Here is a 25,456-nt window from a genome sequence, read left to right on the forward strand (position 1 = left end):
TTTTTATCTGCCTGTACCTAGTAGATCTAGATTTCTGGGCTGTGGGTTTTTTTGCTTTTGGTTTTTAAGCTCTGCCACAGAGCAGTCAGCTGTATATGTGAAAACAGCTTCCAGCACGAGGATCAAGATTTTTCACAAGTAACTAGAGATTTTTTTTTGGCCGGGGGGGGGGGGGGGGGTGTCGGTTTTTGGGTGCCAACCTTGAGACATTTGAGAGGAGTCTCTCAAAATTGCTGAGCACCTGCCTTCTGACAGTTAGGCCCGTTTAATGCATCTCAAATTGGGCACCCAAAGTCGCTATTCATGTCTGAAAATTTTAGTCAAGGTACTCAGGCCAAATATCTGCAAACTTCAGTGGCTTAAATTCCAACCACACACACACACAACGTAACAATTCTCTACTTCAAAGTATCATCCTGGGTTTCTGTTTTCTTTCAGTGAGGTTTAATACTCATTTTAGAATTTGTTGATGAAGGCCTGGTGGTCTACTGCAGCACTGAAAACATATTCGCAAGGCTAGGGTTTCTGTTGGTTTCAGCATGGGTGTAGATAGACTCTAAGGTCAGAAGGGACCATTATGATCATCTAGTCTGACCTCCCGCATGATGCGGGCCACAAAAGCTGACCCACCCACTCCTGGAAGAATTCTCTCCCTTGACTCAACTGTTGAAGTCCCCAAATCATGATCCAAAGACCTCAAATTGCTGAGAATCCTCCAGCAAGCGACCCCTGCCCCATGCTGCAGAGGAAGGCGGAAAACCTCCAGGGCCTCTGCCAATCTACCCTGGAGGAAAATTCCTTCCCGACCCCAAATATGGCAATCAGCTGAACCGTGAGCATGCGGGCAAGATTCTCTAGCCAGACCCTCTGGAAAAAGTTCTCTGTAATAACTTTTAATATCCCATCACATTTGATGGTGTCAAATGTGTTCTTCCTGAGAGAAGGTAAACCGTTTGGAGTGTGTTCTTGGTGGCTTCTGGGGAAACTTGTCACTGAGTCAGCAGTGACATGAATAGCTTCATTAGTTGTGTGTCACGTGTAGAGCTGGTTAGAAAGCTTGTCCAAGTGTAACTTCAGTGAAAGACAGATTTTTATTTCTTTTAATCTCCCCCTCTTTTCTCTTCTCTCCCCTCCCTCCCCCCCTGATTATCAGATATTTGTATGGAAGCTTCTGCATGCTGGGTTATAAAACATTGTGGCCAAAGTACGGTGGCAAATGCAGCTATTCTGTATTAACATCCTTCTCTTAAATAAGTGAATAATGTAAGCTTGTACTTTTTATTTGTGTAAGCACAACAGTATAGTTGAGTTATTTTTAAGGTCCCATAAGTTTTTTGCAAGAATTGCCGCACACACATTCTCTGCCTTTGAGATCCATACCTCTTTGACTGCAAGCCTGACCCATATGCTAGTAGTGACTTGTATCTGAGTCCCTCCTGCATGTAGTGTCATGAGTGTGGTGCTGCCTGACCAGATCGGAGTGGGATTCAGACCAACAATGAGAAACGATTTAGGGTCTGATCCAGCTCCCATTGCTAGAACTCTGTTGCACTTAATGTTGACAGCTATTACTAAACCTCCTTTTGCTTGCACACTGCTTTAGAAATAACACTTTGGGCCACCTTGTTGAACGAATGTAGTCAGTCTCTTGTGACCAAATCACAGTGCTGAAATGTAGTACAGGTTCTTTTTTCTCATCTATTATTTCTGTAGTCCCAATCACCATAGTGTGTATGTGTATATATAGTGTTATCTGTATGTGTCCCTGTGTCGTCTTCTGTGTACATAATTAGGCCCAGTCATCGAAAGTTCCCTATCCCTGTAATTGTGCCTGCAACCCCATATCTCCACACAGCATTTCATGACCACATCAGTAGTGGTAAGGTTACCATCTAAATGTGTTTACCCTTCACCACAAGTTATTACTGCCATAGAAACAAGAATACACTCACAGAAAAGGTGATAGTGAAATAGGAATACTACTTGTATTTAAACAAGATAGGTCAGCAATTCAAACAGTATCTGTGAGATAATACCCCAGATGTTAATCTTGTTCTTGGGTGGGTGATTCCTCATTTTGTTTTTTTTCTCTGTGCTCTTACTTTCTCCCTGATCTTGTTGGTTTCTTTTGCTCTGTTTTCCTTTCTTCACCTTACATGTATGTCCTTCCTACTATACCCTGCTTCATGTTGATTTTTTCCTCCTAATATTTGCTAATAAGAGTGTGAGGCCTACTGTTGCCCACTTTTTCAAGACCTTCTTTCCAGTTGCACCAGGCCCATTTAATGGAATCTTTGGATTCCAGCATTCTGTCCCCTGTCCTTTTTAAAGAAGTCTGAAAATTCTGCTCAGCAAAGAGAGAGAATAATCCCAGTCCTAATCCCAGTGTAAATGTAGAGATACTATCACTTCATACTTCCCTATCTCCTCCTTCCCATTAGTTACCACAGAGTGTTATTTTGTTGCCTAATGGGTTATGATACTTGGTTCTATCACTTCTGTAGCTATAAACCAATCCCTTAGGCAATAGCTTCTCAAATGTTCTTGATACTATATATAGTATTCCATGTTGTAAATGAACACATACAATTCAATAAGGGTTAATTTAGCCTATTCAGCATTGGTCTGACCTGAGACTGAGTGCATTACTATAGGTCATCAGCAGGAGACAACACTCTGGAGAGAGCTCTTTATACAGGGCAAGTAAGCCTGAAGGGTGGATAGCAGTGTCCAGTTGTGACTCTTAACAAGGGATTAATTAAAGAAATGCTTAGCTGCATAAAATGGCATGTAAAACTACAGCATTTGTCTCTTAAGGCTTCTGGCTGGCTGTGTTTGTCACACAGAAATCCAGTGTGTGTAAGATGTTCTCCATTGGCTTCATGTGTACCCTTGTACCGTATGACTATGAAAGTTGTGAAACAAGAGTCTTAACTTTCTCCTTTGTTAAGGAATCCTAAGGACCTTGCAATATGAATAATTCTCTGGAGAACACCATTTCCTTTGAAGAATACATCCGTGTGAAAGCACGAACAATCCCTCAGCACAGGATGAAGGAGTTTCTCGACTCTCTTGCTTCCAAGGGGCCTGAAGCTCTCCAGGAGTTCCAGCAGACAGCCACCACCACCATGGTATATCAACAAGGTGGAAACTGCATTTATACGGACAGCACAGAGGTGGCCGGATCTTTGCTTGAGCTTGCCTGTCCCGTTACAACCAGTGTCCAGCAGCAAACCCAGCAAGAGCAACAGATACAGGTTCAGCAGCCACAACAGGTCCAGGTAAACATCTTTGAATTATCATTTTGAATGTATGCATTAACTTGTAAGTCAGAGGTACAGGTGTCTACATTTGGGATGTGCAACATGCAGGTCAGAATTTTAAAAAGCAGGAATAATTTGAACACTAGTCTGTGGACACCTAGCTTTCCATGTATCAGAATTATTTATTTCCTATGAGAAGTTTGGTAGATAATGTCTCATGGCATTACTTCTGCAGAGCCCCACTATTGGAGGAGTTCCATACCTAGCAATGAGGTGGTGTAAACTTTCTGAGAAATAGTTGGCAGTTTTGGTGTGTGTGCAACTCCCTCAAACCCTACATTTCATAGGAAGTGGCTAGAAATACCCCGTCCCCTCTAGTGGCCTATTCATTTCTCTTTGCTTGCTGGAATAGTCATGGAACCAACCTCTCATTTTTCTGTTCTTTTCATAGAATAGTTCAGATAGGTGTAGGATACACCTGATAATTTTGGCTTAATTGTTGTAGTTCTTGGGCTGTTTTGAAGTTTTGCTGGTTTTGGGGGTCACCTTGTACCTTGCCCAAGCTGGTAAGATCCATCTAACAAAAGTGAGAGGCATTCTCCTTGCCCTGCTATTTTCTGTTTCTTATGGGCTTGAAAAGTGTTTTGTGCCTTGGGAATGGCCCCTCAAACCCAGGTTGTGATATCTGCAAGGACTTCTCTGAAAGCCTGAGGAGAACTCTGACGCTTTCCTGGGGTATCGAGGGTTGTGAGGCACCTTGCTAGCCCCTGCCCTTAGCACGAGGAAGCCTTGTCTGTGCCTGCCAGGGATCGGCTCCCCAACAAGCCACAGGGTAAACCAGCACTCCCCTCCAGACCTGCTCAGTCTCTACTCCCTCTCCACAGGCTAGCAATAGGCACACTCCAACCCTTGAGCCTTCCAAGCAGCCCTCTGGAGTGACAAACCCCTGATGCACCAGTCACTCACTGAATTCACAGACCCACTGCTCCCAAAGAAACACTAGACGCTAGCTTACCAGTTTCATTGTCAAAGCACTCAGATCTGTATAAAGTGAAAGTTTGTTTAATGAAGTACTGTATAGAGATTCAAGAAGTAGCAAGTCAGAGTATTTGAAACACATGGTTACATGTACAATAAAATCATTATATGCCTTCTAGAGCCTAGATTTAGTTAACCAGATACTGTCTTGTCTAATGAATTAGCTTACCTGATCTTTGCAGTGTTTTCCAGCCAGGTTGGTTGTGACCCTCATTTCATAAGAAAGAACATGCTGATAATTCCTCTCTTCTCAGTGAAGGATGAAGGGTGTCTTTTTGCACCCAAAGGTATACCCCCAACAATCCATTGTCTTTACTTGTAAACAGGATCCCCCCATGCTAATGTTTTTTCCCGTGTGCTGCTTTCTAGTTGTCTTTACCGAATCAATTAGTATTCGACTCAGACTATAGATATGCATATGCATATTGTCCGGTGGCCTATGACCAGCCAGAGAGATGAGCATCTCTTCCCTCCTACCTGACAGGAGAAAATTTATCACCATTTGGTGACTTGCCTTAACTTGCATATCTTAAGAACATAATTTTCAGCACAGAAATATAACTTCTTGAATATTACCTGTATATGCATTTCACAATGACTACTGGTTCTCGATAGAGACCTTACATGCCCCACTCTGGTGAATTATTATGCCTATAAGTGACCCGGAGGATCCCTGTAAAACCTTATGCATCCCCTTGGTGCCCTCTGTCAGTTGGCATCAAGAGGTTCCTGGGTCACAAGGACTATGCAGTGGACTTTGTCCCTGCAAACGACTGATTAGCCTGTGAGTGGAGGAGACCTTTCCTAAAATAGACCCCCTGGCATGGCCCCTGTGCAATCTGTGCAAACCTCAATGCAAATCCCAGGCTAAAAGGGGCCATTCTCTTGTAATGATATCCTGTAGGGAATCCTTGAAACCATTTTCAGGGTTTCCTACAGGATATTTTCAGGGCCTGAAGCTGGGGTCAAGGAAACCCCTCTTGTCTTTTGAAAACCACTGATACAGTATGGAAGGAAGGAGGGGCTCCAGCAAGGATCCTGTTGAGACTAACCAGACACCATGGAAATGGCTTTCCAAGATCTTGATAGTCCCAAGAAGGGTAGGATTGTCTTATGAATGGTCCAACTGACCCAGATACATACAGAGGGGTGCCCACTAGTTCACCCTGGCCAAAGCACCAATAGTCAACACTTTTTGAAGGCTCTGGTGGAGGGAATGTCAACATTTGAAACCATCAGTGCTAAGCCTACTCATGCTATGTGGAGTCACTCTTGGTTCCTTTTTCTCCTCCTCAGATGTTGTCTTACCCACTTCCTTCTGTGCTCTGAGTGACACGAGGGCCGTTCAGAACGCAGTGGGCCAAACAGCATAGCTCTGGGGATTCCTTTGGCAGCTTTACCCAGGAAGTCATACGCTGACAGCTTGGAACCCACCCCCGCTTCCTGCACCTATTGCTCCTCTGTATCGGGATCTGCTCCCGCATCCGCCCAGAACACCCCCCCCGATGAACCCCATTGTACCTGGACCACCCCAACAAGCCATCCTGATCCAGGCCCAACCAGCTTCATCTGGATGCCCCCACTGAGCCCCCCCAGACCCCGCTTCCGAGATCTGTGATCTCCCACCTCGGTGCAGCCAGTGGCCTGGGCTCCCCAATGCCATGCTAGAGCCTCCACATTTGACACACACAATTTTCAGAATTTTAAAATATTGTGTGCAGAATTTTTTAATGGCACAGAATGTCCTCAGGAGTAGAGAGGTTTGGGAATGCTTTGAAGTATGGGCCAGGCATTGCTCTCTAGCAACTCCTACTGGATCACTTAAGGAGTGGTGTTGGTTACACTAGCAGGGAGTGGCTTGCTACAATGTAGGGCTGTTGGAAGGATGAAATATTGAAGATTTATTATTGGAGGGAGTGGGGGGCAATGGGGATAGGAAAGCAAAGTAGGAATAGCTTCAGTATCCCGTTACTGGGGTCCTCCCTCAGGATCTCCGTTCAGATTAAGTCGGTTTGGTGACAGTTAAGGATGTTGAAGGTTCCTTTGGTTCTGGAGAAGCTGTAAAGAGTTAGCAGCTCATTAAGCGTGATTCTTTAACTGTCGTCCTCCCTTCTTCCTGGGTTTGCCTCTGACCTAGGTTCTGCATCTACGGATAGCTGGCATAACGGGTACACAAACATCGGAACAGTTCTACAAGACATGCTAGTATATTAGTAGTTAGGATTTAGCTCTTGGAGTAGCAGGTTGTCTCAGGCCTTGCCAGTGAAACTCCTTTCCTCCTCTTCCCCCTTGATTTCAGTAGGTATATGATCAGAATCTAAAACCAGGGTTAAAATAGGAAAATGCTGGTGGCGCTGCCCTGGCTGTTTCTAGGAATGGAGATGGCTTTTGCTTTGAAGTAACCAGTCTTGCCACCTTTCTAGCTGCACTTTCCTACTGTTGGAGATTGTCGTCTTAGTATGTAATAGAGAGCCTACTCCCCTCCAATGAAATAAGAAATAAAAGTAGTGCCTTCTCCTGGGGATTAACGGCATTTTGGGCTTTATAAGTAGGGGCATTGCCAGCAGATCGAGGGACATGATCATTCCCCTCTCTTCGGCATTGGTGAAACCTCATCTGGAGTACTGTGGCCAGTATTGGGCCCCACTCCACAAGAAGGATGTGGAAAAATTGGAAAGAGTCCAGCGGAGGACAACAAAAATGGCTGGGGAGCTGGAGCACATGATTTATGAGGAGAGGCTGAGCGAACTGGGATTATTTAGTCTGCAGAAGAGAAGAATGAGGGGGGGATTTGATAAGTGCTTTCAACTACCTGAAGGGAGGGGGTTCCAAAGAGGATGGATCTAGACTGTTCTCAGTGGTACCAGATGACAGAACAAGGAGCAATGGTCTCAAGTTGCAGTGGGAGAGGTCTAGGTTGGATATTAGGAAAAACTTTTTCACTAGGAGGGTGGTGAAGCACTGGAATGGGTTACCTAGGGAGGTGGTGGAATCTCCTTCCTTAGAGGTTTTTAAGGTCCGGCTTGACAAAGCCCTGTCTGGGATGATTTAGTTGGGGTTGGCCCTGCTTTGAGCAGGGGATTGAACTAGATACCTCCTGAGGTCCCTTCCAACCCTGATATTCTATGATTCTAAGAGGTGCAGAGCTTTGTGTACATTAAGGCAATGCAACAGACTTTCTGATCTGAAAAAGTGAATATAAGGAAAGCAGTGGATACCCTGAGACTATGAAGCACAGAGCAAAATATCTTTTTAAATGTAAGGCCCCCCTTTGTGCACTGATATCTATCCAGCATTCTGGGAGTGGTTTCTAGTGTCGCAGAGGGCAGCAATTAAAGCGTACGCCCCTTCATTGTGTGGCGGTCTCTGAGAAATTGGAAGATTTTTGTCCTATCAGCTTTTCATTCACATTCTTCTTGTTTTGTGTGAAGCTGTGAAAACAACATTGCTTTTTTTGTTTACTTCCTATTTGTATCTCTGCATCACTGATATCTGGACCACCCTAAAATGAGGGCTTGAGTACAGTTAGTGTATTTTAAGTAGCTGTGCAAAAATACTGCTGGGTGGTGGGTTTTTTTTGTCCAGGTATCTCTCATTGTGTTTTGAAAATCCAAGCCTAAAGAGCGCCTGAATGACTTAAGCATGAGTCCCATTGAAAGTGCTTCTAAGACACTTAGGTGCTTCTGAAAATCCCACCCAAATTTTTATTTCCGTTTCCTTTAAATACGGGACAATAAAGACTGATTTTTGTAGGTGAGATGAATATTGGTGAATAAAGGAAAAGAAATTACAAACTGTGAAACATTAGCCCACGTGTGACTTCATCTATTTCAGTTAACTGCCTGGTCAGATCATTCATTGATGCAGCTTTAAGTTGTGTTATTGGCAAGAGGCCAAATGATTCTTGTTACCTTGTAGGAAATTGTATCAAATCCACATCTGCGTTACAGTGTGGTGCACGCTGCTCTAGCCCTGCAGTAGGAACGATTAAAGTTCGTTGTATTTCCTGTGAGTAGAATCAGCTCTTTTCAACAGGAGGTGACTTTAAAAAATGGTTCTGTGAATGATGCCTCCTTGCCTACCTCAGTATTCCTTGGCAACTTTTAAGTTATTGCAAATGAATCCTTGAAACATTTTAATAAGACCTTTTGGAAATCTGAGCTTTTCAGGGAATGGGCGTTTTGGGTAAGGATCACTGTTTGGGTGCTACTGCAATACACACAACATAAAAGTGAGAAACAAAGTCCCCAGTCAGTGCTAGATCCCTGTTTTGCAAATGGAAGTCCATGCCCCAAAGAGCTTACAGTATAATTTTAAATCCAGTAGGTGGGCCAAATAAGAGGGGAGGGAAGGATAAGGAAAATAAGAGCATGCAGTTACATAGCTTAGCTCTTGGTTCCAGATGGCTCCAGATTGTCAAACCTTTAAAATAAATTTGCTACCTCCGACTAATGTGTTCCATGGCCATCATTGGTTCCCTGGTTTCTTCTAAACATCGTAGAAGTGGGATTTGTGGCAGAAGAGAATGGTGGCCTTGTAGGTTAACTCATGTGAGGAGTTCCATGCAGCCCCTTGTGCTGGGAAAGAATCATGTGGATGTTTATGGAACAAGCAGAGAAATGGCCATTCAAGGCTAGTATAATTGGTAGAGCAATGGGGCAGGTGCAGTATGGTAACAGGAGCAGATGAGTATGGAGGGACAGAGTTGTAAAGGGCCTTGGAGATGAGGACCAGTTTTAATTTGGTGTAGTGCGGAGCCAGTAGAGGGATTGGAAGATGGGGGGTGACATAGCTTCATAAAAGTATAGGGTTGGAAGGGACCTCGAGGTCATCTAGTCCATCTGCCTCAGCAAGAGGGGGACCAAGTAAACCTAGACCATCCTAGACACACGTTTGTATAACCTGTTATTAAAAATCTCCAACAAGGGGGATTCGACAACCTCCCTTGGTAACCTGTTACTGTTCTTAACTGTCCTTATAGTTGGAAAGTTTTTCCTATCATCTAATCTGAGTATCCAATGTGGCCAATGACAGGCCTGGAAGAATATTTATAGCTGTTAAAATCAGAATAATTGAATCTTGGATTCCTGTCGGTCCGGAGACTGACTGTCTGGTGATACTGGCAGAAGGAGGTAGCATAGACTCTTTTGGGCTTCTTCCAGATACGATGGTGAAATGTAATGTCATCCGTGTGTCTGTGTGAAGTTGCTTCTCCGTGAACCTTAGTGATACCTTGGGGTAGTTTTGACTCCATAGCTTTAGGAGAAAGAGGAAGGTAGGATTCTTTTTTCCTAAACTAAAAATCAAGATTGTTCTTTGTGTGTAAATCTTAATTAGGAAAACCTCAAAAAGCCATTTTTAACCTAATAGTGTCCTTTTCATTTAAACTACAATATGTTCGTGGTCTGCAATTCCTTCCAACATGATATCCATTCATTAGTGTCCAGTATCAGGGGGTAGCAGTGTTTGTCTGTATCCACAAAAACAACGAGGAGTCCGGTGGCACCTTAAAGACTAACAGATTTATTTGGGCCTCAGCTTTCGTGGGTAAAAAACCCACTTCTTCAGATACATGGAGTTTCCATTAATTAGTGCTTCTCTTAGTCCCAAGGTTAGGTAGAAGTCAACCTTAGTTTCGATGTATAAACACTATACCCCTCCTCTAAGAGAGTTATCCTAATTTACTTTAGTTAATGCCCATCATGTGTGTGAAGTGATGATTTTGGGGAGCTGAGTGGGAACGAAACCTATTGCCTCATTCTTGAAGCATCCTACAGATGGAGAAACTTGAGTCAAATGTTTGCGTTTTGTAGCAAGGTGAATATTAAAGAATGTTAACACAAGCATTATGATTAAGGCTACGTTTTAGTCACAGGTATTTTTAGTAAAAGTCATGGACAGATCATGAGCAGTTTAAAAAACAAAAACACAGCCTGTGACTAAAACTTGGGGGCCTGGGACCCCCGCTGGTGCTGGAGCGGGGCAGGTGGCGGCGCACGGCCTGGCTCCACTCCTCCCTTTTCTTCTATCCCCCCCCTTCCCTGCAACAACAGTTGGGGTACGGTATGGAATGAGGGAGCTCTGGGTGGTGCTTACCTGGGGGGCTCCCTGGAAACGGCAACATCTCCCTCACTCAGCTGCTAGGCGGAGGTGTGGCTAGGCAGCTCTGTGCGTTGCCTCCACCCAGAGCACCAGCTTCGCAGCGCACATTGGCAGGGAACCGCAGCCAGTGGGAACTGCGAAGCCAGTGCTCTGGGAGGAGCCAGCGCACAGAGCTGCCTGGCCACGCCCCCAGGTAAGCAGCACCCCAATATCCTATCACATGCCCCTCCCCCCTCACACTCACACTCTGCTGCAGGGGTGGGGTGCGGTGGCCCAAGACTGTCCATGGGGCTGCCTGAGCCACATCTGGTGCAGGGGCTGCTGCAGAGGTCACAGAAAGTCTCGGAATCCATGACCTCTGTGATAAACTTGCAACCTTCATTATGATTAATGTTTGCATCAGGTGTGACTTTCTGTTGATTTGCTATGAGGTAGGCTGGGTCTCTAATGGTGCACGTTCTATCAGTGCTGACAATTCTGAAGGGCATTCTCAGCTTCCTGGGATGCCCGAGGTCTGTTTTATAGACTGGAGTTGTTTGGGAAGTGGTGTGTGATACAGTTTGTGAATTTCTTCAGTTGAGAGGTGCAATGAATTGTGCTGAGGAAATCCAGCATTCACTCTGCCTTCCCTTTGTCAGATAGCTTTGAGATCTCCTTAGGCAAGATGCTTCTCTATCTTGTTGATCAGGATTAGTATAATAAATAATACAGAAGTGAGCACCTCGGAGAGCTCTAGAATATAGACCATATTGTCCATGGCCTCACCATTGAACTAAAGTTCTTGTGGTTTGAGCACTAACGATTGAACTTTTGCTGTTCTAGGTCCAGGTCCAGCAGTCCCCACAACAGGTCTCTGCCCAGCAGCTCTCTCCCCAGCTCACTGTCCACCAAGCCTCAGAGCAGCCGATACAGGTCCAAGTTCAGATCCAAGGCCAGGCACAGCAGCAGGCGTCCCAGACGATACAGAGTCAGTCTCTTCAGAGCCCTAGCCCATCTCAGCTGCAAGCGGCTCAAATCCAGGTGCAGCATGTACAGACTGCCCAACAGATCCAGGCCACTGAGATCCAGGAGGAACACATACAGCACCAACAGATCCAGGCCCAGCTTGTGTCTGGACAGGCCATTGCTGGTGGCCAACAGATCCAGATCCAGACAGTTGGAGCACTGTCACCTCCACCTTCTCAGCAGGGCTCACCACGGGAAGGCGAACGGCGGATCGGCACCGCTAGTGTCCTTCAGCCAGTGAAGAAGCGTAAAGTAGATATGCCTATTACTGTGTCATATGCTATTTCAGGGCAGCCAGTTGCCACGGTGTTGGCCATTCCTCAAGGCCAGCAGCAGAGTTACGTATCTTTAAGGCCGGACTTATTAACAGTGGACAGTGCCCACCTATACAGTGCCACTGGGACCATTACTAGCCCCACTGGAGAGACTTGGACCATCCCTGTTTACTCAGCTCAGCCACGTGGTGACCTTCAGCAGCAAAATATAACCCACATCGCCATCCCCCAGGAGGCCTACAATGCTGTCCACGTCAGCGGCTCGCCAACAACACTGGCTGCTGTGAAGCTGGAGGATGACAAGGATAAGATGGTGGGAGGCGCATCTGTAGTGAAAAACTCACAGGAGGAAGTGGTGCAAACTATCGCTAACTCGCTCTTTCCAGCACAGTTCATGAATGGCAACATCCACATTCCAGTGGCAGTGCAGGCCGTGGCAGGGACATACCAGAATACAGCTCAGACAGTGCACATATGGGACCCGCAGCAGCAACAGCAGCCCACACCCCAAGAGCAGGGGCAGCAGCAGCAGCTACAAGTGACTTGTTCTGTGAGTAAAACTGCTTCTGTTATGCATGCCCTTGATTTTAATGACATGTTGATGGTGTGAGGGGAGAGATGCTGTCTGTCAGGTATCCTGTGCTTCACAGGATCCTTCTAGATATTACATGTCTACATTCCAGTAATCTACGCATGTCACTGAGCATTTGACCAGTCCCCAGCTGTGCATCTGTGTGTCATGTCAGTCCCTTTGGACAGAGGCATGATTATGGGGGGCGAGAATCAGAAGGTGAAACTGCTGTTCTGGCCTCTAGTGTAAACGAGGCAGTATACTTGTAGCAAATTTTATAATAGCAGGTCTTTTTAATACTTCAGTACTCTCCTGTGCTGAGTTAATGTTCTGAGCTGTTCTTGTTACTGTATTGGAATAGAGCCCCTGCTAGTGAAACTAATGTGATGCACCAGATGCTAGCCACTTCGCCAGTCACTTTGAATCACTCCACTCAGAGTAGCACCAGACACTTGACAGAAAGCTGAGGGTTTGTCAGCTCATGGAACACTTCTCACTGATGATCAGATGTACCAGTCTGTCTCTACACCATGTCCAGTTTCTAGTAAATGCCTGGTGTGCGGGAATACAGACATAATATAAATGAGTACTGGAAACTAATTTAAACAGCATCTTTTTTTTTTTTTTTTTTTTTTTAAGTGCGTGGTGTACACAATGGCCAAATATCTTGCTGTCTTTACAGGGAAATAGGTAACTTAGGGGCAAATCTCTTTAAAAACATTTTACATTTTAGCTTTTTAAATTTCATAAATCCTTTTGTATGTAAATGTCTGTTACTACACACATATAGGCATGTCAGCTCTGAACATTGTGCTAGTCCACGAGAACAAGAAAGTGACTAGTATGTCACTAACGGAATGGCAAAACCCATGCCCCAAAATTCACCAGCAAAAATGTTTTTAGAGAAAAGATTTTTAAAACTTAAAATGCTGGTAACAAATTCATAGAGTCTAGGACTGGAAGGGACCTCGAGAGGTGTCATAGTCCAGTCCCCTGCCCTCATGGCAGGACCAATACTGTCTAGACCATCCCTGATAGACATTTATCTAACCTACTCTTAAATATCTCCAGAGATGGAAATTCCACAACCTCCCTAGGCAATTTTATTCCAGTGTTTAACCACCCTGACAGTTAGGAACTTTTTCCTAATGTCCAACCTAAACCTCCCTTCCTGCAGTGTAAGCCCATTGCTTCTTGTTCTGTCCTTAGAGGCTAAGGTGAACAAGTTTTCTCCCTTCTCCTTATGACACCCTTTTAGATACCGAAACTGCTATCATGTCCCCTCTGTCTTCTCTTTTCCAAACTAAACAAACCCAATTCTTTCAGCCTTCCTTCATAGGTCATGTTCTCAAGACCTTTAATCATTCTTGTTACTCTTCTCTGGACCCTCTCCAATTTCTCCACTTCTTTCTTGAAATGCGGTGCCCAGAACTGGACACAATACTCCAGTTGAGGCCTAACCAGCACAGAGTAGAGTGGAAGAATGACTTCTCGTGTCTTGCTCACAACACACCTGTTAATACATCCCAGAATCACGTTTGCGCTTTTTTTTTTTTTTTTTGCAACAGCATCACACTGACTCATATTTAGCTTGTAGTCCACTATAACCACTAGACCCCTTTCTGCCGTACTCTTTCCTAGATAGTCTCTTCCCATTCTGTATGTGTGAAACTGATTGTTCCTTCTTAAGTGAAGCACTTTGCATTTGTCTTTGTTAAACTTCATCCTGCTTACCTCAGACCATTTCTCCAATTTGTCCAGATCATTTTGAATTATGACTCTGTCCTCCGAAGCAGTTGCAATCCCTCCCACTTTGGTATCCTCTGTAAACTTAATAAGCATACTTTCTATGCCAATATCTAAGTCGTTGATGAAGATATTGTACAGAGCCGGTCCCAAAGCAGACCCCTGTGGAACCCCACTTGTTATAACTTTCCAGCAGGATTGGGCACCATTAATAACTACTCTGAGTACAGTTATCCAGCCAGTTATGCACCCACCTTATAGCTGCCCCATCTAAGTTGTATTTGCCTAGTTTATCGATAAGAATATCATGCGAGACCGTATCAAATGCCTTACTAAAGTCTAGGTATACCACATCCACTGCTTCTCCCTTATCCACAAGACTCGTTATCCTATCAAAGAAAGCTATCAGATTGGTTTGACATGATTTGTTCTTTATAAATCCATGCTGGCTGTTCCCTATCACCTTACCACCTTCCAAGTGTTTGCAGATGATTTCCTTAATTACTTGCTCCATTATCTTCCTTGGCACAGAAGTTAAACTAACTGGTCTGTAGTTTCCTGGGTGGTTTTTATTTCCCTTTTTATACAAGGAAGCATTCATTTAAAAAAATAATTTAAACTTGACTGCAGCCTTAGTTCCATAATACACGTGGTGGTGGAGTATCCTCTCTTGCTAGGTGTCAGACTAGTAGCCATATCCCTCGGTGGTTTTCATAGGATGAAATTCAGGTTCTGTTGAAGTAAATGTGAGTTTCCACTGACTGCAGTGAAGCAATGCTTTCACCCATAGGTTTTAAGGTCCGAAGGGATCATTTTAATTAATCCTTATCAGACGTCCTGCATAACACAGGCCATAGAATTTCACCAAGTGATTCCTACATCAGTCCTATAACTTTTGGTTGAGGTAGAGAGTCTCTTTCTTTTTAAAAGGACGTCCAGTCTTGATTTAAAAGAACCCACCACATCTCTCAGTAAGTTCTAGTGGTTAATTACCCTCATTAAAAACTGCCTTATTTCTGGTCTAAACTTGTTTAGTTTCAGCTTCTAGCCATTGGATGTTCTGCCTTCATCTGCTAGATTAGAGCCCTCTGATATCCAGTCTCCCCCAGCCTCCCACGGAGGTAGGTACTTTAGCCCATGATCAAGTCACCTCTTAATCTTCTCTTGGAGAAACTCAATAGGTTGACTGCTTTAGCCTCACTGGAAGGCAGGTTTTCCAGACCTCCAGTCATTCTTGTAGCTCTCGTCTGAACTCTGTCCTATTTGTTATCTTTTGGAAGTGTGAACCCAAGAACTGGAAGCAGTATTTCAGTAATGGTCTGACTAACCCCTCATACAGGAGTAATGACCCTTCCCTGCTTCTGCTTAGCATTCCCTGCACAGCAGTACAGCACACCTATAGCATCTTCTTGGTCGTCTAGTGCCAGGAATATCTAGGCAAGTTGAAATTCAGTCTTCCATTTTAGAGGAAGGGTGATAAAGCTGCCAGGATAACTAAACCTCTGTCCTTCTGGGCCTGTCCCTGTGCCCACCTGTAGAGTTATCCTTTTGGATTATTACTGAAAAGGAAAGGATGGGTCCTTCTGACCCCCTTTGCTGCTGTAGGAGTATTGTGAGGAGTTTGACTTGCTACTGCTGTGGAATGAGCGTCTCAAAACCCAGAGCTTTTCCCAGTACTTATTGATATGTGCCCCTCCTCGCCCCAATATCCATCTAGCTGCTGGCTGTCTGGGCAGGTATGTTCATGAGTAAGGAAAAGTAGAAGCATGTCAATCAATTCACTGCACTGGGAATTGCTTCTCCAGCCCAATTGCCAGCCCTTAGACTGAGAGTGATTGTGAGGTACTTGCAGGAAGATAGGCAGTGCTCTTCTTGTGCTAGACTAAGTGTCAGTGAAAGCTTTGTCATTTCATGGGGAGCAAGGAGACTGCATTCATGAAGAGTCGGTCTGCAAATGTGGGGCCATGCCTCACCCCTGGGCTCTGTCTTTCCCCAAGACAGTTGTTTTTGTCAAGTTAAGCTTCATCCCTGTCTGCTCTGATGGTAAAAGCAGAGCCCCTGCAATTAAAGGACTTGGTCTCAGATTCTGCCCTAGGTCGACTTTCTGTAAGATAGGTGCTGTTGTGTAAACAGCCGCTGGCAGGTGATGAGGAGAGCTGACGCTGGGATGCACTCAATCTGTGTCTAAAAACTCACGTCTGAGGTTATTACAGGGTTTGTGCCTTTAGCAGACTTGCTTTTCATTGGTCAGTAATGCTGCGGACTTCTCCCTTGTAAACCTTGCATTGTCTTCACCATAGTTCTGTGGGGCTTCAGCGGAAGGAGACTTCTAAAGGAAAGTGCTTCCTCAAAGATGTGTTGAGTGATATATATATTTACTTTTTGGGTGATACCAAATCAAGCAATTTATTATCGTAATTGTAGCAACTCTTCCTTTTTTGGATGTGCATGTGGCTCCCCCTTTTGTTAACTTGCCTTTTACCTTCTCTAATGGGAGTGGATGTGAAAAGGGGGCCCTGTATTGGCTAAGAATCCCTCACCTTGAAAATTTACAAGTAAGCGAGATGAGAATACAGCCCTTAATCAAATGAACAATTAATCCCATTAGCTTTCAGTTCAAGTAAATACAAAAGCTCTGTATGAGGAGGTGGAAGTGTAGAAGGGGATTAAGTGTGTCCCTTCCTGTATAGCTTGTAAACAACTGGTCAGCCCTCATAGATTGTGCTGGATGAACAGGTTGGAGTGGCTGGCTGCATAGCGGGCACCATGTTGTGAAACAGTGTTTGCAGCTTGAGGTGACAAACTTTGACTCTGGGGCTCTGTTGTCAAGGGAAGACTCCTCTTGCCGTGTTTTTGTTAAACTTCCCAATAGATAATGTGACATATTAGACATTTTCCAGAATACTTGCATAGATTAGCAACTAGTTTTTCAGTATGTTGGGAGCAGTATACGGAATTGTTGGTGAAATTGACTGGCATTTTAGTATCGGTGATTTGAGCAGTCACTAACTATGAAAAAACCTATTCATAAGCTAACAACATGCAATTCTGAGACACTTGGCAATTGACAGCTCAAATGGAGATTTTCACGTTCTCTGCTTTTTTAAAGAGGGACTGTATTAAAGGTGGTAGAGATCACTATGTAGACTGCATGGTATCTCTGTTCTCTAGCTGCTCCTTCATGTAAATAGGTGAAACTGACATTTACAAGCATCCTATTCTTGCAGGATAAGGATGGAGTAGGCTATCAACAGGACACCACAATATGCATGTATGTAGTAACGTACTCAGAGCCTGGTTTATCTAGTGGTATGTTGCTCACCTGGGATTATAATAGTGTTGCAACTGTTTTTTGTATGTTAATTGCTTCAGAATAAAGAGTCCATTGTGAGTGGCCCCCCTTAGAGTAGGGTGAGCCTTCGTGTCTTTAAACAGCAATGTTGGTACAAGTGCCGTTTTATGAAAGTTCGTTTATGAAAGTTCGTTTAGCGTAATTGCCATTGACTCTACTGGCAACTGTAGTGTCACCACTGGTAAAGCAGAGAGAAGATGCCCTTCTGATAGAATAGAACTTAAGTTTTTTTTTTCTTAAAGTGTTGCCACCTTGCTACTGTCTCCCACTAGAGGGCAGCCTTTCTCTCTAAAAGCTCCAAATACCTGGCTCCTGAGACCAATCTTCAGCGCGCATTGTATTGCTGTTAACTCTATCTAATACAATGGTTTTTGAAACACTGTTTAAGCTAATTTTCCCCTGTCAACCAGGGAAAAAGTGATGAAGCTAATGTGACTGGATAAATCAATAGATTCACCCATTCTATTCATGAATACAGGAAAAAATTACTCTGATGTTCTGTGTCCTGTAAAGTTCTTTACCTCTGGTGAAAATTATTTGCCTCTGTGCATGCGTAAGTAAAATATAAAAGGTCTTCATGATCTGGATGAATGGCTGGGAACACTTCTGGAAAATTTTGCAATACTGGGTTTAAACTACCCATATGGAATGGACTGGAGGCTTTTCAAAATACCTGCTTGCAGTGAAAATGTAGCTGGTCTTGGGGAACAGGGAATATTTTGGATTGTTCATGCATGATCACTGATATGGCACTAAAGTCCTCCTTTTATGTTCATATATCATGCCTGTTACTGAGCTATGAGTGAGTTGCTATTCATCATGGCAACATTTACTACGGGGAGTGGGGAGATGGTGCTACAAGACAAGAAAAATGAGGCAAAAAAGACATGTTGCACCTCGAAGGAAATGTGACTAGAAGTGGTTTTCTTTCTCAGGCTCAAACTGTTCAGGTAGCTGAAGTGGAGCCCCAGCCACAGCCTCAGCCTTCACCTGAACTCCTGCTTCCGAATTCTCTGAAGCCAGAAGAAGGGCTCGAAGTGTGGAAAAGCTGGGCCCAGACCAAGAATGCCGAGCTGGAAAAGGAGTCTCAGAACAGGCTAGCCCCTATTGGCAGTAAGTGTCATGGGAGGGAGTTATCTGGCATGGTATATTTTACTCCATGTTTTCACCAGTAGAAATTTGGTTTCAAGTAGGGATCAGGTAGCAAATGAAACAAGACTACACTTGGTTCAGACTAGTGCTACCTACCTAGTTTTCCTAAGCTCCAGATCTCTCTCAACCCTTCTATCTACCCTAACTTCGAGGATCATTTTCCTGTTCAGCAGAACCACTGCAATGTTCCATCCCTTTTGTTAGGAAAACTCCCTCCTGGTTTGAGTGGTGATTGTAGTTTGGGATCTCAAGTTCAATTTGTCACAGTGTGATGGTTAGGCTTGGCAGAATTGAACTTCTGTATCTATAAACCGTTAAAGGATAATATTATTTCCCCTAATTTTATCTTAATTTTCACAGTTGTAAGAAATCCTGGGGGGCACAGCCTATAATTATTTAATGACAGTAGTCATTGAGATTCAAAAAAATATCTTTACAACTGTTAAACAAACGTTAAAGCATACACACATAAATATACTTAAAGCAAACTCAAAGTATGAAATGCTGCTTATCTGTAAATTTTAATGATTATCAGTGGAAATCTAGTTTCTGTGTACAGTGAAATAGACACTGACCGACATTTACCAAATAAAAATCTAATCCTTCCAAGCCTAAGAATGGTTTGTCTTTGCCAACTGCATCATGAAACATTCCAAGAAGTATTTCTGTTCCACATTGAGCTACTAGCCCAAGAACGTAGTTTGGTGGCCACAGAAAAGGCCATGTAGGACTGTGATGGACGAGTGCCAGTTACAGGAACAAAATAGCCCCATACACCAGCTACTTAATGAATCAGCAAATGCTGTTATGGGTTTGTTCTGGCTTTCCCATTGCTGCAGGGAAAATGCTCCATTGCAGAGAATGGAGAAGGAGATGGTCTCTATATAGAATGGGTGGTGGTATCAGTTTTCTCTAAATGTCTTTCCCTGCTTCTCTGATTTGATTTATGAATGCTAAAGGAGCTGTTCGGAAGTGGGGGAGCATTGTGGGAGGGAGGGATGGACAGTGGTGAAATGGAAGATACTGCTTGAAAAACTGTCTGTGGTGTGTGGGGTTTTTTTTTTTTTTGTTTTGTTTGTGTTTGAGCAAATTCATCATGACATTTTGCTTTGCAGGACGCCAGCTGCTGAGATTCCAGGAAGATCTCATCTCCTCTGCTGTGGCTGAGTTGAATTATGGGCTATGCTTGATGACACGAGAAGCTCGCAATGGTGAAGGCGAACCATATGATCCAGATGTACTCTACTATATCTTCCTATGTATTCAGAAGGTAGGAGGGGAAAGCCCTCATCTCTTACTTTATGCTGTGTGCACACAACAAAACTGTGCATATGCTGTGATCAGACAGTATTTGTAGATAGCTTTCTCTGTGTAAGACCTAGAACAGGTGGCCAACCTGAGCCTAAGAAGGAGCCATAATTTACCAATGTACATTGCCAAAGAGCACTTCCAGTGCCTCCCTCCCTGCACCTCCAGATCAGCTGTTTCGTGGCATGCAGGAGGCTCTGGGGGGGAGGAGGAGGAGGAGCGAGGGCATGACAAGCTTGGTGGAGAGCGTGGGAAGGTGTGCAGTGGGGGCAGGGCTTGTTGCAGAACAGTGAGCACCCCCCGGCACATTGGAAAGTTGGCGCCTGTAGCTCCAGCGCTGGAGTCGGTGCCTAGACAAGCAGCCGTATGTGGCTCTGGAGCCACAGGTTGGCCACCCCTGACCTAGAATGAGGGTGGCAGTTGCTATTAGTATCAAGCTCTCCAGCTTTGTTTATCTATGGAAAAGTGAATGAAGAGGATTCTTGATTGCTGACAGAACATGCAGCTTTAAGAATGGACAGTTTGAGACCTTAATTAGTAGATAGAATTTTTAGAGGGATACTAGCTGGCAGTTAGAAACAAAATAGTTGCTATTAACTAAATGAAATAATGTGGTGAGAATTTAATGGGAAAGTCTCTCGCCCCTCCCCCCCGGAAAGTGTAATGCTCTAGATCTAGTCTGTCCTGCTTAAAATCAGTGTTTCAGCTTTGACTTGCCTGAAATGTGAGTGGAGGCCTATTACTTGGTGTAGAGAAGAGAGAATCTGGGTTTGCAACAGTATTTTCTTTCCTCAATAATGTGAGAGGATATTTGTATCCTAAAGAAACAATCCCAGTGCACGCAGGGCAATAATTGAAATGTAAATTTCAAATAAACTCATCTGTCTGTAAATAAAAGCAAAGGTAGCTGGCCCTCAGTTTAAGATTCTTCCTCTTCTTTGTTATCCACTCATACCGCAGTAATTATGATTATTCCTGGCACACTGTCCTCAGTACAGGGGTATTTGTATTCTCCCAGGTGTACCCTATGGCACCTCTCCAGCAAACAATGACTACAGTAAAGCAGGAAATACATAAACCTGACTAGTGCCTGGGCCTTGAGCCTGGGAGGGGGCTCATTCCATCCCAAAGAGAGAGGTCCTCTGATAGGAGCTTGCTTGATGCTGTTATATCGGACTATATTGTGAATGTCTCTTTGCAGTATCTCTTTGAAAATGGACGAGTAGATGACATTTTCTCGGATCTCTATTATATACGGTTTACCGAGTGGTTACATGAAGTTCTCAAGGATGTACAGCCCCGGGTCACCCCTCTTGGTAAGAGCTTTTTCTCTGCTTTAGGAAGAGGCCTCTCAGACATGGTGGGGTAGGGGCAGGATGCAAGAGAGCTTTAAGCTTGCTGGTGTCATCTTTCTGAAAGCTGAGACTAGAAACGGATCTGAAGAAGCACTTGAGCAGAGGAACATCCCTTAACTTTCACTGAGCTGGGGAGGGAAGTTCTCCAGAGCCTGCAATAAGTACAAATATTTCAGAGGGTTTTGTGCACCAGACTCCAGTCCTGACTTCTGTTTTAAGGGTTTAGTTAGGCTTGATTCTGTGCACCATTTAACTTACTCTCTAAGGGGTTCTGAGAACTTGTTAATCTTTAGGACATCAGGAGTGTGGAGTTGATGCCCCTTCTAAGGAATGCATGAGTTGTTGAGCAGAGATGGATTCATAAATGGTAGATGAAATTCAGTGTTGATAAATGCAAAGTAATGCACATTGGAAAACAGAATCCCAACTATCCATATAAAATGATGGGGTCTAAATTAGCTGTTATCACTCCGGAGAGAGATCTTGGCGTCATTGTGGACAGTTCTCTGAAAACATCCACTCAATGTGCAGTGGCAGACAAAAAAGCGAACAGAATGTTGGGAATCATTACGAAAGGGATAGATAATAAGACAGAATATATCATATTGCCGCTATATAAATCCTTGGTACGCCCATGTCTTGAATACTGTGTGCAGATGTGGTTGCCCCATCTCAAAAAAGAGATATTGGAATTGCAAAATGTTCAGAAAAGGGTGACAGAAATGATTAGGGATATGGAACAGCTTCCATATGAGGAGAGTTTAATAAGCTTGGGACTTTTCATCTTGGAAAAGGGACGACTAAGGGGGGATAATATAGAGGTCCGTAAAATCATGACTGGTGTGGAGAAAGTAAATAAGGAAGTGTTATTTACTCCTTCTCATAACACAAGAACTAGGGGTCACCAAAGGAAATTAATAGGCAGCGGGCTTAAAACAAACGAAGTATTTCTTCACACAAAATGCACAGTTAACCTGTGGAACTCCTTGCCAGAGGATGTTGTGAAGGCCAAGATTATAACGGGTCAAAAAAAGAACTAGAGAAGTTCATGGAGGATAGGACCATCAATGGCTATTAGCCAGGATGGGCAGGGATGGTGTCCCTAGCCTCTGTTTGCCGGAAACTGGGAATGGGTGACGGGATGGATGACCGGATGACTTCCTGTTCTGTTCATTCCCTCTGGGGCACCTGGCATTGGCCACTGTCAAAAGACAGGATACTGGACTAAATGGACCTTTGGTCTGACCCAGTATGGCCATTATGTTCTTATACTACCTCCTAGTGGCTTACCTTTGGTGTCCATGAGGTAAGCGATCTGATTTGAATTGCAATGCATTTTGCTTTTAGTGTTCTGTGCCACTGATGAGCGACTAGAGCAGCTTCAAGTGATAAAACCAGAGATTTTTTGGGGGGGAGAGATAGCTCAGTGGTTTGAACATTGGCCTGCTAAACCCAGGGTTGTGAGTTCAATCCTCGAGGGGGCCATTTAGGGAGCTGGGGCAAAAATCTGTCTGGGGATTGGTCCTGCTTTGAGCCGGGGGTTGGACTAGATGACCTCCTGAGGTCCCTTCTAACCCTGATATTCTAAGAGTCTAAGAGATTTGCCCTAAGGCGTGGCTTGTTCTGAACTTAGTGCATTTTGGAATCCATTTGTGGGTGGTTTTAGGTGGAGTCTTGGAGGTGTTGCAGCCAAAAACTTCTGAACGTTAAACCCTTCATTCAGAGTAGGGTCGGGATGTCTATGTGGGCTTTACTCTGTACATGTGAGTGTCCGATAAAGGAACAGACCTTGCATGAACAAGTTATGCTATTGCTGCAGTAGGGAAGATTACACCTACTCGGATGAGAACTAAAGGATCACATTTTCAGGGTACAGAAATCTATTTCTTCAGATTTTTATTCCCCTTGCTCTTAGTTTGGTCTAATCATCTGTCAATCCATCTTACATTTGTGTTCAGATACTTCTGCTTAAGTAGTGTGATGGGTTTCAGATCCTTTTTTTCCCTCTACCTGTTTGATTTATGCTTTGTTCTCTGTGCCATTGCATGAGCTCTGGGGTTCATACTGTTTGTTGTATTGCTGTGTATCTAGGTGTTTGGAGTGTAGAATTACTCTTCTGCACAAAGGAAAATCAAGAGTACACATATCCAAATAGTGTGTTTGACCCTGTACGTTGACTGAAGATGCACATAGGGCCAACCGCTCAATTTGTTCCATTCCATTAGCTTGCTCATTCTTGCTTATTAAAGGTTGATATCAAAATGAGCAACTGTGAAATGGGAGAATTAATCTGTTTTCCCTTCCCCAAGGAATCTTTTTCTAGTGTGTATCCCTGGAAGTGCCTCTTGTGTTCATATTGTAACTACCTCAGTGGGTGATGCTGACTTCTGATTGTTGCAGGTTATGTCCTCCCCAGCCACGTAACAGAAGAGATGCTGTGGGAGTGCAAGCAGCTGGGAGCTCACTCTCCTTCCACCTTGCTCACTACACTGATGTTTTTTAACACCAAGTAAGTATTTGAGACCATTGATTTAATGGCCAAGGAACTTGCAGCATCCTTGACAGGACTGACAGGAAACTGCATTGGACTAAGATGTGGTCACTGCTTTTTAATGGTTAGGGACATGGGAGCAAATCCCAGAGCAGTCCCTTTATACAAGAAATTATATGCAGCAAAACAAGGAAGTGAACTAACAAAGAGAAACCTGGACTTGCATCTGCCTTTTTTTGTGTTATGCTGCTCAGAATACAACCTGACTTTCAGATGCTGGTTTGAACCCTGGCTGGCTCATAGCGAGTAAAGATCGCCGCTTCGCTGTCAGATGAGAGGCTAAGTAAGGCTTTGATTGCCCCATAAATGTCCTGTGTCCTATTCTCACTGTTCAGGTACTTCCTGTTGAAAACGGTAGACCAGCATATGAAGTTGGCCTTCTCCAAGGTCTTGAGGCAGACCAAGAAGAACCCTTCCAATCCCAAGGATAAGAGCACGAGTATCCGGTACCTGAAGGCACTTGGCATACACCAGACAGGCCAGAAAGGTAGAGTGTACATGGGGAGAGGAGAAGCCTTCTTGAGAATGTCTCGGATTGATGGACCTAGTCTGTACTAGTCTTATAAAGAGACTTGCAGGCGCCTGCAGGTGGGGTGCAAGAAACCAATGTCTTTGACAAAAAGATCCTCCCCCAGTAGCTTGGTGATCAGAGATAAAGCACGTCTGTGTGTTTCGTGAGAGCATGATGCCTTCTGACATAGGGTTGAGTGGCTGGTAACTGATATTTATCTGAGGCACACCAGCCTCCCATCGGAAGAGTTGGGGATTAGTTTCCAGTCTCATTCTCCCAGGCAGAGGCACTGTTCTGATGCAAGGGCCTCTGAGCAAGGAGAGGAATATGAGTGGAGCTTGTTCTCTTCTCTCAATGGAAGCACTTGACTCCTGGGAACATTCATGGAGTTTAGAGGTAGAATATGGCCTGTTGACCTAAGCTTCCACTGGCTGAGGTACTGGCATTTCATTTAACCAGACTTCCTGCCTTTCAGGGGTTGTAGCTAGATGGCAGGTTAATGAGTGGGTCTTGGTGATAAAGCAGATAGCCAGAAGCAATACCTGAAGGTTCCTGGCTGATAACAAGGGAGCTGTGCTTTGGGGCAGTGGTCTGACTCCTTTTACCTTTCCTGCAGCTGGTAACTCATGAGATGATGTATGATGACATAGGATTTGCAAACATTGAGGCTGCTTGACATTGCTTATTTTATTATCTACTATTGTTCTACTACAAACAGTTTCCTGTACTCAGTTTGACACACTGTGGTTTTTTTGGGGGGGTTGGTTTGCAGTTACAGATGACATGTATGCAGAGCAGACTGAGAATCCAGAGAACCCCCTGCGGTGCCCCATAAAGCTCTATGACTTCTACCTCTTCAAATGGTGAGAGCTCCTGTCACGTGGGGTTGCTTATCTTCTATAAATGTGTACCTAGATAGCATTTTATAGCTGCAGAAAGATAGCTAACTTTGTCTTTGGGACGGTATTTCTCTCTCCTATCCGTATAGTTTGTATGTTAAATACATTAACTATGTAGGGGACTTCAATAGGAGGTGCATGCCCAAAGTAGAGGGTAAACTTTGGTCCAGAGTTGCATTAATTTTTTTTTTTTACTAAAATCCTGTTTTGCTCGCTATTTGAAGGGGCTAAATCATGAAGTGTGAATTGTAAGTGTTTATCCCAGGGTTTACTTGTGATAGACGTCAGAGCGGTTGAGCTTGTGTAGTGGCCTCTTAGCCCACAGATG

The 25,456-nt window shown here is 44.1% G+C and overlaps 1 protein-coding gene across 1 annotated transcript in view; it reads left to right on the plus strand.

The window, feature by feature from the left end:
• Window positions 1-25,456, plus strand: part of QRICH1 (glutamine rich 1) — a 30,320-nt gene that overhangs the window by 3,312 nt on the left and 1,552 nt on the right. Inside the window, exons 3-11 of the mRNA XM_034775282.1 lie at window positions 2,952-3,281; window positions 3,336-3,341; window positions 11,226-12,233; window positions 18,288-18,465; window positions 19,620-19,774; window positions 21,014-21,128; window positions 23,568-23,676; window positions 24,054-24,205; window positions 25,002-25,092. Of these exons, the coding sequence (XP_034631173.1) occupies window positions 2,973-3,281; window positions 3,336-3,341; window positions 11,226-12,233; window positions 18,288-18,465; window positions 19,620-19,774; window positions 21,014-21,128; window positions 23,568-23,676; window positions 24,054-24,205; window positions 25,002-25,092 (2,123 nt within the window). The 5' untranslated portion in view covers window positions 2,952-2,972. The remainder of the gene's footprint in view (window positions 1-2,951; window positions 3,282-3,335; window positions 3,342-11,225; window positions 12,234-18,287; window positions 18,466-19,619; window positions 19,775-21,013; window positions 21,129-23,567; window positions 23,677-24,053; window positions 24,206-25,001; window positions 25,093-25,456) is intronic.

The sequence above is a fragment of the Trachemys scripta genome, chromosome 7 (genome assembly GCF_013100865.1).
Source record: "Trachemys scripta elegans isolate TJP31775 chromosome 7, CAS_Tse_1.0, whole genome shotgun sequence".
Classification (NCBI taxonomy): domain Eukaryota; kingdom Metazoa; phylum Chordata; order Testudines; family Emydidae; genus Trachemys; species Trachemys scripta.